A 13,696-nucleotide genomic window follows, 5' to 3' on the forward strand; every position below is an offset into this window, starting at 1 on the left:
CCAGGACATCTACAATCTGAGTATCACTGGTGTTGGCAACTGTGTGATGATTCAGTCTGATCAAGACTTCATCCCCACCCAGTTCTTCATCTCTTCAGAAAAATGGTTTGCAACTCAGATATTTAAAGCAGGGAAGGCCAAGTCCTGCACGTGCAGGTTATTTCCCAGAAGGTACTTGGCACAAATCTGATACATACCAAAATACGGCTCTTACCTGCCCTAATAATCCAGAGAGACCTTCATGAAACCTTTGAGGGATTTCTGTAGGCAGCGGCCTTTGGAACGTAACCCAATGGGCATAATGGCTCCAGGCAGAAGTCCTAAGTTATTCTGGCCTCTTCTGAAGATATTAGAGAAAACATAGATACAATTGATAACTTTGATGTCCTGGTTTATTTGCTGTTATATAAATGTAAGATACAGCTGAAATGAAACGATAGTAGCTATAGAATTTGCTTCTAAGAGCAATTACCTTATTTATGATGTGTTTCTAGCCCCAATCTAGGCATATTTTTTTCTGTCTACTAACTTGAATAACAGGATTGTAAAAAAGTGCCTCGGAATGTGTAAGAGCATTTTTGTGCTTCAATCACAGTCAAGTATTTATAATCATTTCAGGCATCACTAAAAATAGACATTATGAACATCTTTAAATTATGGTTATGCATACTCTTATAATAAATTTCTTCGATAGAGAATGGTCTCAAATAAACTTCTTGTGTCCCTAAGGTTTTCTTAAGTGATTATTTCAAAGATGGAAACTGTGTGCACATCATGTTAATTATTCCATAGAAAGCAAATAGCCATGCTTATAGTTTTAACCTGACAGCGGTGCTGCTTGCTTGCTTGCTTGTTTTAAAAAAACAAGCAATGTCTTTCTGTAAAATACTTTTCATATTATATGAACCTTTTTTTTTTTTTAATAAAAGCTTAGAATATGACTTGTGTGTGCGTTGGCTTGTAGCCAGTCTCATTCTTACCACTCCCAGGGCTCATCTATTGGTCTTTCCACAAACTGGCTGTGGGTTGACAGAGTATCATACAAAATACTTTTCAGTTTAATAGCCGTATAAAATGACTAAAAAAAGTTTTGTCAGTGTTTTGTTCTTTTTGTTGTGTTTTCAAGAAGCTGTTGACTCATGGGGCCCTGTCAAGATACTTATTGTTCCAGTAGTCTTGAATATTATTTCTCTACTAATTTTAATCTAATTTTTAGGGGTTTCAAAAATAGCCTTAGTGTATAAACGCTCCTTTAGTAAAGAATGCCAGTTGTGATTGTTACTTAGAGTGGTTACTGTTATTTAAGCTTGTTGTTTTAATCTCTGTGTGTGGGACAGAGAATTCCTGTACCCCACCCCAACACCTTTCCTCCCTAGCAGATGGAACAGAGCTCTTTATCTCTTCCAGGTTTCGGTCGGAAGGATGTGGTTGAATATTTACTTCAAAGTGGCGCCAATGTCCACGCACGAGATGATGGAGGCCTTATTCCTCTTCACAACGCTTGCTCTTTTGGTCATGCCGAAGTTGTCAATCTTCTCTTGCGGCATGGTGCAGACCCTAATGCTCGCGATAATTGGAATTACACTCCCCTTCATGAAGCTGCCATTAAGGGCAAGACAGATGTCTGCATTGGTAATTTTCTCCCACTCTTCCTGCAACTGACTCATTTCATTTCACTGTGAAAAATCAAGAACCTTTTAGAGACCATTTTTACTTTATGAAGCTATGGCTGGTATTAAGGATTAAAACTAAAAACCTTTCATAAACTTAAGTTCATGTGCCAATTTTATAAGAAACAAGTTTTTAGATCTGTTTTTGATAATTACCTGAGTATAAAAGTTCATATTGACATCATGGGGAAAGAGCTTTAGAGTGACATGATGGAGCTAGACTCTACTTCAGCCTAGACTCTTAATGCTGCCTTCTGCTGCTACTCACAGTGCAGTGGAAAGAACAAAATGGTTTTAGTAATGGATTCATATTGTCTCTATGTATAGCAGCCATGTTAAATTAGTTAAGGATAGGAGTTAAACTTCAATTATATTGACCACTTGTTTTGCCCACACAGTTCTTTAGAGTTAGGAAAGGGTAGAAAGTTAGATATGTGGTCAAGCAGCTAATTTTTTGATGGTGTGGTTTGCTCCTATTTACTTTATTAAGGAGCGTGTCTGGAGAGTTGTGTATATAACATTGCCTGTTTGCCCCCAGTATCAGTGCCAGGTGCATGGCCTGCTACTGCTGTGTACTGCTTGGGGTATAGTCACTTGTGGATTTGAGGCAGCGTACTCGGGAGCTGATGTGAAGTAGCTGCTGGTTTTTGTGGTATGTCAGTCACAGTCTTTCAGCTGGTCTCCTGCCAGTCTGTGATTGTTCCATTTCTGCTCTGCTTTTTTTCTCATAAAACGTGTCTAAGCATGTTTCACTAGTTGAAGTGTTCACAGGTGACATTAAGGAATTCTGACATTAAAAATTTGAGAGGGGAAGTTAGGATCAGTAACTGGATGTTTCTTTTGTTGCTTGTGGCTTACAGTAATGATACATCTCATAAGCCTTGTCTTATAGAATTGTCTTCTCATGCAAAACTTTGGCATTTTGTAGTGCTGCTGCAGCATGGTGCTGAACCAACCATCCGGAACACAGACGGAAGAACAGCTTTGGATTTAGCAGACCCATCTGCAAAAGCAGTGCTGACTGGTAAGTGATAATCTTTAGATTACATTATAACTAATAACAGTCAAATGAATGTAATACACTATTTTCGGTTTTGTCTTTCTGATATTATTTCAACTTGTCTCTGTTTTACAATTCTAAATAGAAATTCCCATATGGCCTTCATCATTTCGCTTGTGGGATGTGTTCTGGATAAATAGTTTATTGTGCTAGTTCAGTAATGGACTGTCAATTTTTTTTTGCACTTAATGTTTTCTACAATTTTGGAAAAGGAGGATAAGAAGTGAACTTCCTGTATATAGATATTTATTTAACAACTAAAGAAACTCCCTTTTGTCTTCCAGGTGAATACAAGAAAGATGAACTCTTAGAAAGTGCCAGGTATGCATGTTTGGAAGATATCTGGAATTTAGTTATATTTTCATAACTGTATGTAATGAATATATGTCTTGGCTTTTGAGCTGGCGTTCCATCTAGATGCTAAGCTTTGACTGCTACCTGTGAATAAAGCTACAAAAATAGTTCTATAAATGCGTTTTTCCTTTCCCTTTACTGCTGACAATACAGGAGTGAATGTATTACTTCAGAACAGATCTGTTGAACGTTATAGCAAGGAAAAATGTAAAAACATAATAAGCTACTAAAAACTGGAACAAAAATATTTCTGCCCATGTCTTGTTTTTCAGGAGCGGAAATGAAGAAAAGATGATGTCTCTTCTTACACCATTAAATGTTAACTGTCATGCAAGTGATGGCAGGAAGGTATTTTTGTTTAAAACCTGATTTAAAATTAGTTCACTCTTACATGTTTCCCAGCTATTGTTTGACCAGATTTTAAGGATGTTAAACATAGAATCTATTTTCTTTAATATATGTGGGAAAATAAGATTGTACCTCTCTAGCAGCTAGCTGGGGTTTTTTTGTTTGTTTTTAACCTTAAAAGGACTATATAGGTATTGCTATCTAGGAGCAATAAACAAACACCTTTCCAATGGGGACTTCTTCACCTTCATATCTGCAGCGATAAAGAAGGGAGGCTGTTTCATAGATTCTTGTTGCTATCACAAAGAGATAGATATGGCACCCTTATTTGCCATACACCCTAGGCAAGTTATCGCTGCTGTTTCAGGAATGGCTATTCATCGCTAGAAGTATTGGTAAAGAACTACGTGAAAAATGTTCCAAGTCTTCATTCTAAAAAATCCTGAAGTCTCCTGGGTTCAGCCCTGTGTCTACCGAAGTTTCAGATTACTGCCTATCGACTTTTGGCATCCCATTGTTCCCATTAACTATGTGTACTCTTGAGTTTTGTTTGAATGAGTTTCACTGTTTAACTGTTCCCATTAACTATGTGTACTCATTTACTTGAGTTTTGTTTGAATGAGTTTCACTGTTTAAGGCTTTGTGGTAAGATACTGGGATCTCCAAAACATCTATGCATCTCTATTTTCTCATCTTCTAGTTACAAGACTCATCCTCTAGAAACTGTACAAACCCAGTTCAGTTGATGGGTTTGTAAATGAAGAGGATGAGACTTCTCCTCACTAATTTGTAGCTCTGTCCTTGGTTCTTCTGATGGGTATGCTTGGGTGGGTTTGCTAGAAAAGATCATAGAGTAGTTTCTGACTGCTCTATGAGGGGTAAGAATTTAGAAGAGAATATTGTTTCCCCCACACCCCACTAACTTACTGCACTCACAGATGTGGATAACAGTCTCTCTTGATAATTGTTAAACTTAATCTATTGATTGGCAGGGAGACCTCTTTGTAATTTAGCAGTCATTGTTTCTGATGCCCATCTTATTTCCCCTTTCACAAGGGACAGTTTGTCCTTGCAAAGTATTTATAGTTATGGTAGGCTAAAAGACAGAAAGTGGACTGCAGGACAGCCTTCGTTGTCAGAATGTATTAGTGGTGGAGTAAATTCAGGATTTGTTTATGATGACTGCGAGAGTAGTCAATAAACAATGAACGTAGTTACTAAGTGTCTGATTCAAGCACTCTTTTTTCTTTTTTTTTTTTTTTAAATGTTGCAAGTATTTTGAGGACTTCAGTAATAAATACTGTTAACAGGTTTTGAAAAAAAATAAAGCTTTTGATTTTGTGCTACTAATTAATTCTACATTCTGTCATTTCAGTCTACTCCTTTACACTTAGCAGCTGGGTATAACCGTGTAAAAATAGTACAGCTCTTACTGCAACATGGGGCTGACGTACACGCTAAGGATAAAGGGTAGGTTCATTTTTCCTTTGTTCAGAATAAACAGAATTTGTTAAAAATTGAGATGAAGCAAAGAATGGTAATACTATTTTAACCATGAAGAATTTCTAACTTGAGACTGTTATGCCATCTTTAACCTTTCTGTCATGACAAAAATGCAAAGTGTACAGGCTTAAGACTTGTGAATCTGTAGAATCCAAATTGAGCTGACCATAGAACATGCTGCCTTTTAGGTATCACTAGCCAAATTATTATCTCTTGTTTAGTAAAATATGCTCACACTACTGTGAAGTCAGCAAATATTTCAATGATTGAATCAATCTTAATTTTCTTTCTGCCTTTAAGTTTCTGAGCTTCTTTTTGCAAAGAATGTGATAAAAATTGAAGATCTGTTTCCCAGAGGTTTTTTTTGGACTATATTTTCAAGGATTTGGTTGTTACGTCAGGCAATGCAGTGAAATATAGACATGATAAGTCTATTTAGTTACATAAAATATAAAGAAAAAGCTATTTTTAAAATGTGTATTTATGTACATTAAAGATTATGGAAAGCAAACTCTTATTCCTCCTTTTTCCAAAGATCACTTCACAGCTACATAAATATCTGCCTGATGAGACAGCTTTAATTGTCGTCCCCTTGGGGTTGGAATTCACTTTTGTCATTTCTCCCCTACTAGCCCATAGTGAAAGAACCCACTTTGGGCAATTTCTCACTTGCTCCTAAGACTACTGGTTTTGAGAGAGTATGAAGCTGGCTTTAAAACCTCTGTAGCTCTGATGTTACTGTAGAATATTGTACAGTAAAGATTAGCCTGTAAGTCGTCTTTAGTTTCCAAGGGAGAAGATAATCTTAGAGCAGTGTTCTTGTGAGAGAGGAAATAATTACTGTCATTCCTGAAACTCCCCTGCAGATAGTTCTTCCTGCTTAGGGTTCCAAGTTTGAGTAGAACCATTTCATTTGCAGTAAGACGATGCAATTAATTTCTCATCTTCTGATTATTTTAAACGTTTATCATTCTGAAAAATGCTGATGGGATTTTCTGGGTTCTTCTCCAGCTTCTTATTTTCTCTCAACTTCATTTGAACGTCTGTGATACTATTTGTGTAAAATGTTCAAGGGGCAACATAGTACCATTTGCAATGTTGTAGATGCATTTGGTATTGAAATATGCATACTAATAATCATCCTCCCCCTTTCTCTCCTATATAGAGATTTGGTGCCACTTCACAATGCCTGTTCCTATGGTCATTATGAAGTCACAGAGCTTCTAGTAAAGGTTGGTCTTTGAAGACATTAAATTGCATATTATTAAATAAGAACAGTTTATAATAGACTAATAAAAGTTTGATATTTTTTTATTTTGTACTTAGATTTACAAACTTAAAGAATGATAGATTGCTTTTGCTCTACATGTTAGTGATTATTAAGCTGGAGCTACAGAATCTTCTGCGTGCAAGGAAGCTTTTTCCTTGTGAGTGCTTTCTGTTTTTTATCTCTGCTCCAAAGTTTAATGTTTTTATACCACCGAGTAAGTACTTCTTATCTCAACCTTCCCACCCTCACCTAAAAAAGCCCACAAAAAAAACCCCAAAATTTACCAATATTGTGAGTTTGGCAATAGAAAAATATTTCAGAAGACAGAGTATTAAGAAGTTTTTGAGAAGAATACTGGTAAAGATTGTAAATGTTTTAAATTAAAGAATAATCAGTCTCTTGAGGGAATGAACTTTACAACATCAGTTCTGGCCCTGAATTGTAGCTTTCACCCCAAAGAAGGAAAAATGTGTCAGTTTTCCTAACATAAGTGAACTCTCAGAACTGAAGTGGCTTATCTGGATTATGTTAATCTTGAAGATAAACTATGATGCATGTTAAACTCGTGGCTCGAAGATGTGGCCTGCAAAAATCTGAGTGTTGTCCACCAAGGGACTTTAGAACTATGCTCATTCTCAGCTACTACAGCAAATCGTGATCATTATAACAGCTTGGAGTGTTCTGTTAGATAACTCTAGATGTTTGGATGATCAGGGAATAGCTGCTGCTGTTCTATCCTGTATGTCTCAGTCCCCATTAATTCTATGTGTCTTTCTATTCGTTTAGCAAAAATTAAGTAACTAATTATTGAAATAAGCATATATTGTAGCAAGTATAAGTATTCAAGATTTTTTCTTCTTCTTCAGAGGCCAGTTGTAAATTGAATCTTTACAGTTGTGGCACTACACAAAAAGAAACCCTCTTGCCTAGACACTACTGTATGTCTTAACTGTTAAGCTAGAGTTGTATTTCCTGTTGGTTTTCTGCTGCAGTGAATCTTGAATTATTTTTTGCAAAGCTTTAACAGGAGCAATGGGAAGGAGCATGTCTTATCAGACTTGCTTACAGACAGAACTCAAAATGCATACAGAATGTTACTGGAGAAGAATTACACAGATACCAATCATCCAAGAGTATTAATTGCAGAACCTTGTACTTAAATGTTTTGAAATGAAGTCAACTTTGAGTGCCTGTCTCCTTCTAGCTATCTTGGCATTCATATCTTGAGGGGTATTTGCAGAACATGTATTTATCTTAGTGCAACTGTTCACTTTAGACTTTTTCTAGAGCAACAAGACAAACAGGAGCTTATTCAAAGGTGATTTGGAATATATGAATTAGGCTTTTTCTCAGATTTGACCTGTAGCAGAGCTACTCTCCTTTAGAGATGCTGGAGAAAGCCTGAAGAGACAAGCCTGCCTTCGGCTTCTTTGAATGTACCTGTAGAGACACTAGAGGATTAAAAACTGCAGTGTGCTGAAATGTTGTGTTCTATTGAAAATGAGTGTCTGGAGAATGTCTTGGATACAGTTTGCATACAAGCATTGATTTTTGTTTTAACAGCCTACTGCATTGAAACTAATGACAGAAGTCTTTTTCTAATGATCTGGTTTTGATGTTGCATCTTTTTTACCCGTTTCCTTTTCAAGCATGGAGCATGTGTGAATGCAATGGATCTGTGGCAATTCACCCCTCTGCATGAAGCAGCTTCTAAGAACAGGGTGGAAGTGTGTTCTCTTTTGTTAAGTTATGGTGCTGACCCAACACTGTTGAACTGTCACAACAAAAGCACCATTGATTTGGCTCCAACACCCCAATTAAAAGAACGATTAGCATGTGAGTATAAAATGAGATCAATTCTACAGTTACAGATTGTGATGTGTACTTAGGTCCCCTAGACCTGGTAGAAATCAGATTTGGAAAATGCTTACACTTTCCAAGCAATTGTGCAATGTTGGACAGTACGTGTCACTGTTTATAATTTGAGATTGCTAGATTTTCTGAATGTAGGCATTTAAAATAATTTTATTGTCAATTTTATAGTCATGTGGTTGTGATGGGTTTTGTAGCTTTTCTTCCCTGAATACACACTTTCCCTCATGACCTTGCCAGTACACTTTAATTTTCCATAGTTGCTCCTGTCTTTGCATCAAGACTGTTGAAATAGTCATTTTTATTCCACTGTGTTTTGTTTGAGGAAAAGAAAAAACATAACTGTTTAGAATGCTGAATATGTTTGAGTATGCCACAATTGTTGAAAGTTCAAAGAAATTGGTGAAAGGCATTGATTTTTGTCCAGCAAACTTAAGGAGTTTGAAAAGAACACCCTCAGATTCTGTCCTTGAGTGGTCAAACAATACGTTTCTGGGATATGTACGAAAATTGTCAGTAAATACAACATTAGGGTTGATATTAGTTTTCCAAAGACAGGTCAGAAGTAGAGATTTATATATGCTTGAATTGGTACATACAGGAAGAGTGGAACCTACAACAGTGGTGAGTTAAATAGATCTTGTTCAGCCAGTTTGGATGTCTGGCTTTGGTTTAGAAACGAAGCACATTCCTGTAGTGTTTTGACTTAGCTAACAAATTCTGTCAAATGATGTATAAGCTTAAGTCTGAGTTGGAAATGTGTGCACCATGGTCTGCCTAATAAAATTAGTATTTTTATCTAACTGAAAGTAAGAAACCTCTTGATCCTTTTCAAGTTAAGGAGTGTAACCTTCTGGTATGTATTTCTTTCTTTTTAAAGATGAATTCAAGGGTCACTCACTGCTACAGGCTGCAAGAGAGTCAGATGTAGCTCGTATAAAGAAACATCTTTCTTTGGAAACAGTGAACTTCAAGCATCCTCAAACACATGAGACGGCATTGGTAATATCTCAGGATTTATTAATTATTTTGCATACATTGTGGCTGACCTAAACATACTAGGTAATAGTTTAGAACTAAAAATTTCAGTGTCAAAACAGTGTGATACAGAGCAACCTGGAATATCCAGTGTCTAGTTAAACAAATGCTTTGTTCTTAAGGTTAATGTTAAGACTAAACTAAATTGCCTGTTTAATTTAGGTTGTCTAAGTGACTTTTTCTGTAGAATAGAATAGTTTTAAGCAACAGCAAGCTATGTATGTTAGCTTTGTTTGTAAAGCTTGAAGGTTTCCAGCAGCTATTGGAGAGGGAGCTCTGGAAAATACCAGAGTAAATCCAAAAGTACATGTGGAATCTCCCAAATTAATAAGTTTCTATGTGTTGGGGGGTTTTTTATTTCCTGTTGACTTTGCACCCAACCAGCTCTTAACTGCCAGCTGATCAGCTGTAAAATCAGTTAAAATCAGTAAAACCTGTATATTGCTAGCTAGTTGTTAATGCTACAATTTTTAATGTTCTCAGCACTGTGCTGCTGCATCTCCATATCCTAAGAGAAAACAAGTATGTGAATTGCTGCTGAGGAAAGGAGCCAACATCAATGAAAAAACGAAAGAGTGAGTGGTTACAAAGGAATACTGCTTAGTGTTTGTTTAGAAGATTTTGCAAAAGACTTTTTAAACTATTCTTTTTTTTTTTTTAAAGCTTCTTGACCCCTCTGCATGTGGCATCAGAAAAGGCTCATAATGATGTTGTTGAAGTAGTTGTGAAACATGAAGCTAAGGTACGAGTTACTATTTGTACTTTTTTTTTTTTGTTGAGGTTTGCCTACTATATAGGTTTTCATACCATGAGAATGGACAGCTGAGAAGACAGCCTTTTCTAAAATAATTCATTTTGGAAGGTTGTAGCTTTATAAACTTAAGACACAGGCCATCAATCCATTGGTACGGCCCTAGACATTGAGGCATCATTGTTGGTTTGGTCCTATTTTATAAAAGTGCAGATGTAGTTCTTCTCAGTTAACTGAAAGCTTGTAGTGTCTTACTTGGTGCTTCATTGTCCAGCAATAGTAATGAAATGCTTAAGGAAAAAAAAAGTAGGGGATATATACAAACAAGAAGCAGCTAGACTGAACTGTATAACAGGTAGACTTTATGTGATGTTGTTTGCAGTAAAAATGACAGTGAAGGCAAAATGTTAGGTCATAACACAGTGTTTACTTCAAATTTCCACAAAAAGAAAAAGTGGAAAGGAGATACTCTGTAATGTTTGAATCCTCTAAAACTAGGAGCTGCATATCTCTCTCGTGGAAATTTGATTACAGCCTGACTGGTGTGAGGTTTCCAAAGCAATGATCAAAACCAGAGGAACAGTAGGGAATACAAGTAATCTTTGGGTGCAGAGTTTTAAATTGTTAAAAACACCTTGACTGAAACACAGAAAGTCCTCAGTCTGAAAAACCCCAATAAGCCAATGCAGGTAAAAGCTGTTCTACGTGTTGGCACTGAGGATTTGTGCTGCCGTGAGACAAATAATGGCCTATTCCTGTACGTCGTAAAATTGCTGTAACTTTGTTTACACTGGATTGTTCACATGACTCTAAAAGGGGGCTATTCTTCCTCAGTAAATGTGATTATAACTTTATGAACTGCTTTTGCTTTATTTCATCTTTTGGAATGTCGTGACCTTTGGAAATATACTGAATATGTTCTTTTAATTAAAGTAAGAAGAATACTTGTGAAACTCTCCCAGTCAGCAATGAAAACAGCTTTAATAATAAGTTTTGATGGTGGTATTTCTTATCTGTTATTTTTAGGTTAATGCATTGGATAATCTTGGCCAGACCTCTCTTCACAGAGCAGCACATTGTGGTCATCTTCAGACATGCAGGTTGCTGTTGAGTTCTGGATGTGATCCTTCCATTGTGTCTCTGCAGGGCTTTACAGCCTTACAAATGGGGACTGAAAGTGTGCAACAGCTACTGCAAGGTACAACTGATTTATTCAAGATCCACTTCTGAAGTAACATTGTGCTTCTTTTTACTTGACACTTCAAGTGCTGTCAAGAAATAGTAGTGAACACAACTCAGGAAAAAAAAAAACCTTTCTACAAAAGGCAGTACTAGGTTGTGCGGTTCTCACTCCATAACCACATGCACAGAGAGAGTGCCTGCTCTAGGCGTAGTTAACAGTATAATTTACTCTCTAGTATTCAGCTATGCAGATTGTCAGAGGCACTCAGTGTTCCATGGTATAGCCACCTGGAATAATTTTGGAAAAGTCCTGACGTAGGGAGAGGGGAGTCTTGTAAGTAGAAAATGAGTAGAAAATTGCTGCTTTGCATTTGTGAGCAGAGCCAACAGGGTACGTGGATTTTCAAGAGTAAGTTTTGGACATTATGCACATAGATAAGCTTCTTGATGTAGTCTAATTCTGAAACTGAAATATGAATGTTTAAGTGGTTCCACAGTGCTTCAAAATGGATAGGAAGCACATTGCTAAAGGCAACTTTGCAAACACTGTTAGAGTTAATAACTACAGTTGCAGATAATAAGAAAAGACAAAGATGGTCAATAATTGGTTAGCTTTTTTTTAAGAGAAATCCTTGAAATACTCAAATTATTTTCCGTCTTAACAAATCCATTCAACTACATACACTTACCTGTCACTCAACCTCATTTATTTTGCAGAAGGTATCCCATTAGGTAATTCTGATGCAGATCGACAGTTGCTGGAGGCTGCAAAGGCTGGAGATGTGGACACTGTAAAAGTAAGCTTAAACCTGTCGTAAAAACAAGAGGGAATTGTATCCCAAACTATAATTTCTCAAAACAAGCAATCAAACAGCCCTTCACTGACTGCTTTACAGTTGTGATCCCTGTCTTAAAACCTTTGTACTGCAGATATTACAGATGACAAAATGTAATGTTCTCCACCTGCAGAAGTTTGTCTTGCATAAAAAGCATAAATAAGAAGTCACAGGTGTGGATTTGGGAGGAGGAAGTATTTAATTATTCTTTTTCTTGGGAGCCAATCTGTGAAAAGTAAAGTGTTTATGTAAAAATAAATGAAAAAATAAACTTCCTTTTTAATGAAAAAAATTTTTCAAAGTTAGATGTGTGTAACATGACTAAAAAGTTTGACAATGCTGTATATAGTGATGTATATTTTGTTTTGGGGATTTCACAGAAACTATGTACAGTTCAGAGTGTGAACTGCAGAGATATTGAAGGACGTCAGTCTACACCACTTCATTTTGCAGCTGGATATAATAGGGTATCCGTTGTCGAGTATCTTCTTCAACATGGAGCTGATGTGCATGCAAAAGATAAGGGGTAAATACTCACATGTGTATTTTCTTGGCAATTGTAATTGCTGGTACCTGTCAGCTCTTGAATATTGCTAGCTGATAAGTTTCCCATCTTTCTTCAGACATTCACTTTTTTTTATTTTCATGGAAAGTTCTGTTAGAATGAGGATGTTCAGAATATCCACAAAAGCATTTTGCAGTACTTGACACTAGAGCGTCAAGAATTTCTCTGGCCCTGTGTTTTTACTTTTTTTTGGTGCCACTGCTGGTTGCTTTTTTACCATTTTGGCAGTAGATACTCCTACTATTATTAGACTATTGTGGAAAATTTAAAAAAAAAAAAAAATGGTTTGATTGTTGAAGGTGTGTTGTGTGTTAAGTTTATATCACTTTGTGAAAAACCTATTTTTAAAAACTATTTTTGTCTCTCTCTTTTTTTGTAATTTTTTCCAGAGGGCTTGTCCCTTTACATAATGCTTGCTCATATGGTCACTATGAAGTTGCAGAACTGCTGGTTAAACACGGTGCAGTTGTCAATGTAGCTGACTTGTGGAAATTCACTCCCTTGCATGAAGCTGCAGCAAAAGGAAAATATGAGATTTGCAAACTCCTGTTACAGGTATTCTGTGTGCTGGGGAGAGGTTACTTTCTTTTCTTTCTTTTTCAGTCTAAAATGTGATTGGACTTTGAAAAATTGTGTTTTGAGGTTTCTAAATGATTAAGAGGGATACTACTAGCAACTATGTTGTCCTTCCTCACACAGTAAATGGAAGGCTCTCTCTCTGAAGGATTTGAATATGTGTCAGAATATTTGCTCAATAAAGCATGAGATGCCTAAGATGCGATGTGTTTATTCTACTTATGTACTTACCACCTGGTTTTGATGTGCGCAGCATGGAGCTGACCCTACAAAGAAAAACAGAGATGGAAATACTCCTCTGGACCTTGTTAAAGATGGTGATACTGATATTCAAGACCTGCTTAGAGGAGATGCAGCTCTACTAGATGCTGCAAAGAAAGGTTGTTTGGCCCGAGTAAAAAAACTGTGTTCACCTGACAATGTCAACTGTCGGGACACACAAGGACGGCATTCAACACCGCTACATTTAGCAGGTCAGTGTTTTAATTAACTGGTTTGATCAGAGTTACTGGTTACTTTGGCTGCTCTGTCTATGTCTAAGGAAGTTTGAAGTGTAGCCTCAAGCTAGAGGTTTCCATATTTTCTCCTAAAAAAAAATTTGTATTTCATGCATATTAATCTTACGTTCCTCTTCTAAACTGCTTAACTCTAATGACTTTAATTTCCTATTC

The 13,696-nt window shown here is 36.5% G+C and overlaps 1 protein-coding gene across 1 annotated transcript in view; it reads left to right on the plus strand.

Annotated features, from left to right (window-relative positions):
- Positions 1-920: 920 nt before the first annotated feature.
- TNKS2 (tankyrase 2) overlaps positions 921-13,696 on the plus strand; it is a 28,057-nt gene continuing 15,281 nt past the window's right edge. The window contains exons 1-15 of the mRNA XM_035897270.1: positions 921-1,632; positions 2,599-2,694; positions 3,015-3,051; positions 3,357-3,432; positions 4,808-4,902; positions 6,101-6,167; positions 7,855-8,041; positions 8,958-9,079; positions 9,599-9,690; positions 9,779-9,857; positions 10,893-11,064; positions 11,766-11,845; positions 12,265-12,410; positions 12,839-13,004; positions 13,279-13,498. Of these exons, the coding sequence (XP_035753163.1) occupies positions 1,380-1,632; positions 2,599-2,694; positions 3,015-3,051; positions 3,357-3,432; positions 4,808-4,902; positions 6,101-6,167; positions 7,855-8,041; positions 8,958-9,079; positions 9,599-9,690; positions 9,779-9,857; positions 10,893-11,064; positions 11,766-11,845; positions 12,265-12,410; positions 12,839-13,004; positions 13,279-13,498 (1,888 nt within the window). The 5' untranslated portion in view covers positions 921-1,379. The remainder of the gene's footprint in view (positions 1,633-2,598; positions 2,695-3,014; positions 3,052-3,356; positions 3,433-4,807; positions 4,903-6,100; positions 6,168-7,854; positions 8,042-8,957; positions 9,080-9,598; positions 9,691-9,778; positions 9,858-10,892; positions 11,065-11,765; positions 11,846-12,264; positions 12,411-12,838; positions 13,005-13,278; positions 13,499-13,696) is intronic.

This window comes from Egretta garzetta, unplaced genomic scaffold, assembly GCF_000687185.1.
Source record: "Egretta garzetta isolate BGI_Z169 unplaced genomic scaffold, ASM68718v1 scaffold56, whole genome shotgun sequence".
Taxonomy (NCBI): Eukaryota; Metazoa; Chordata; class Aves; order Pelecaniformes; family Ardeidae; genus Egretta; species Egretta garzetta.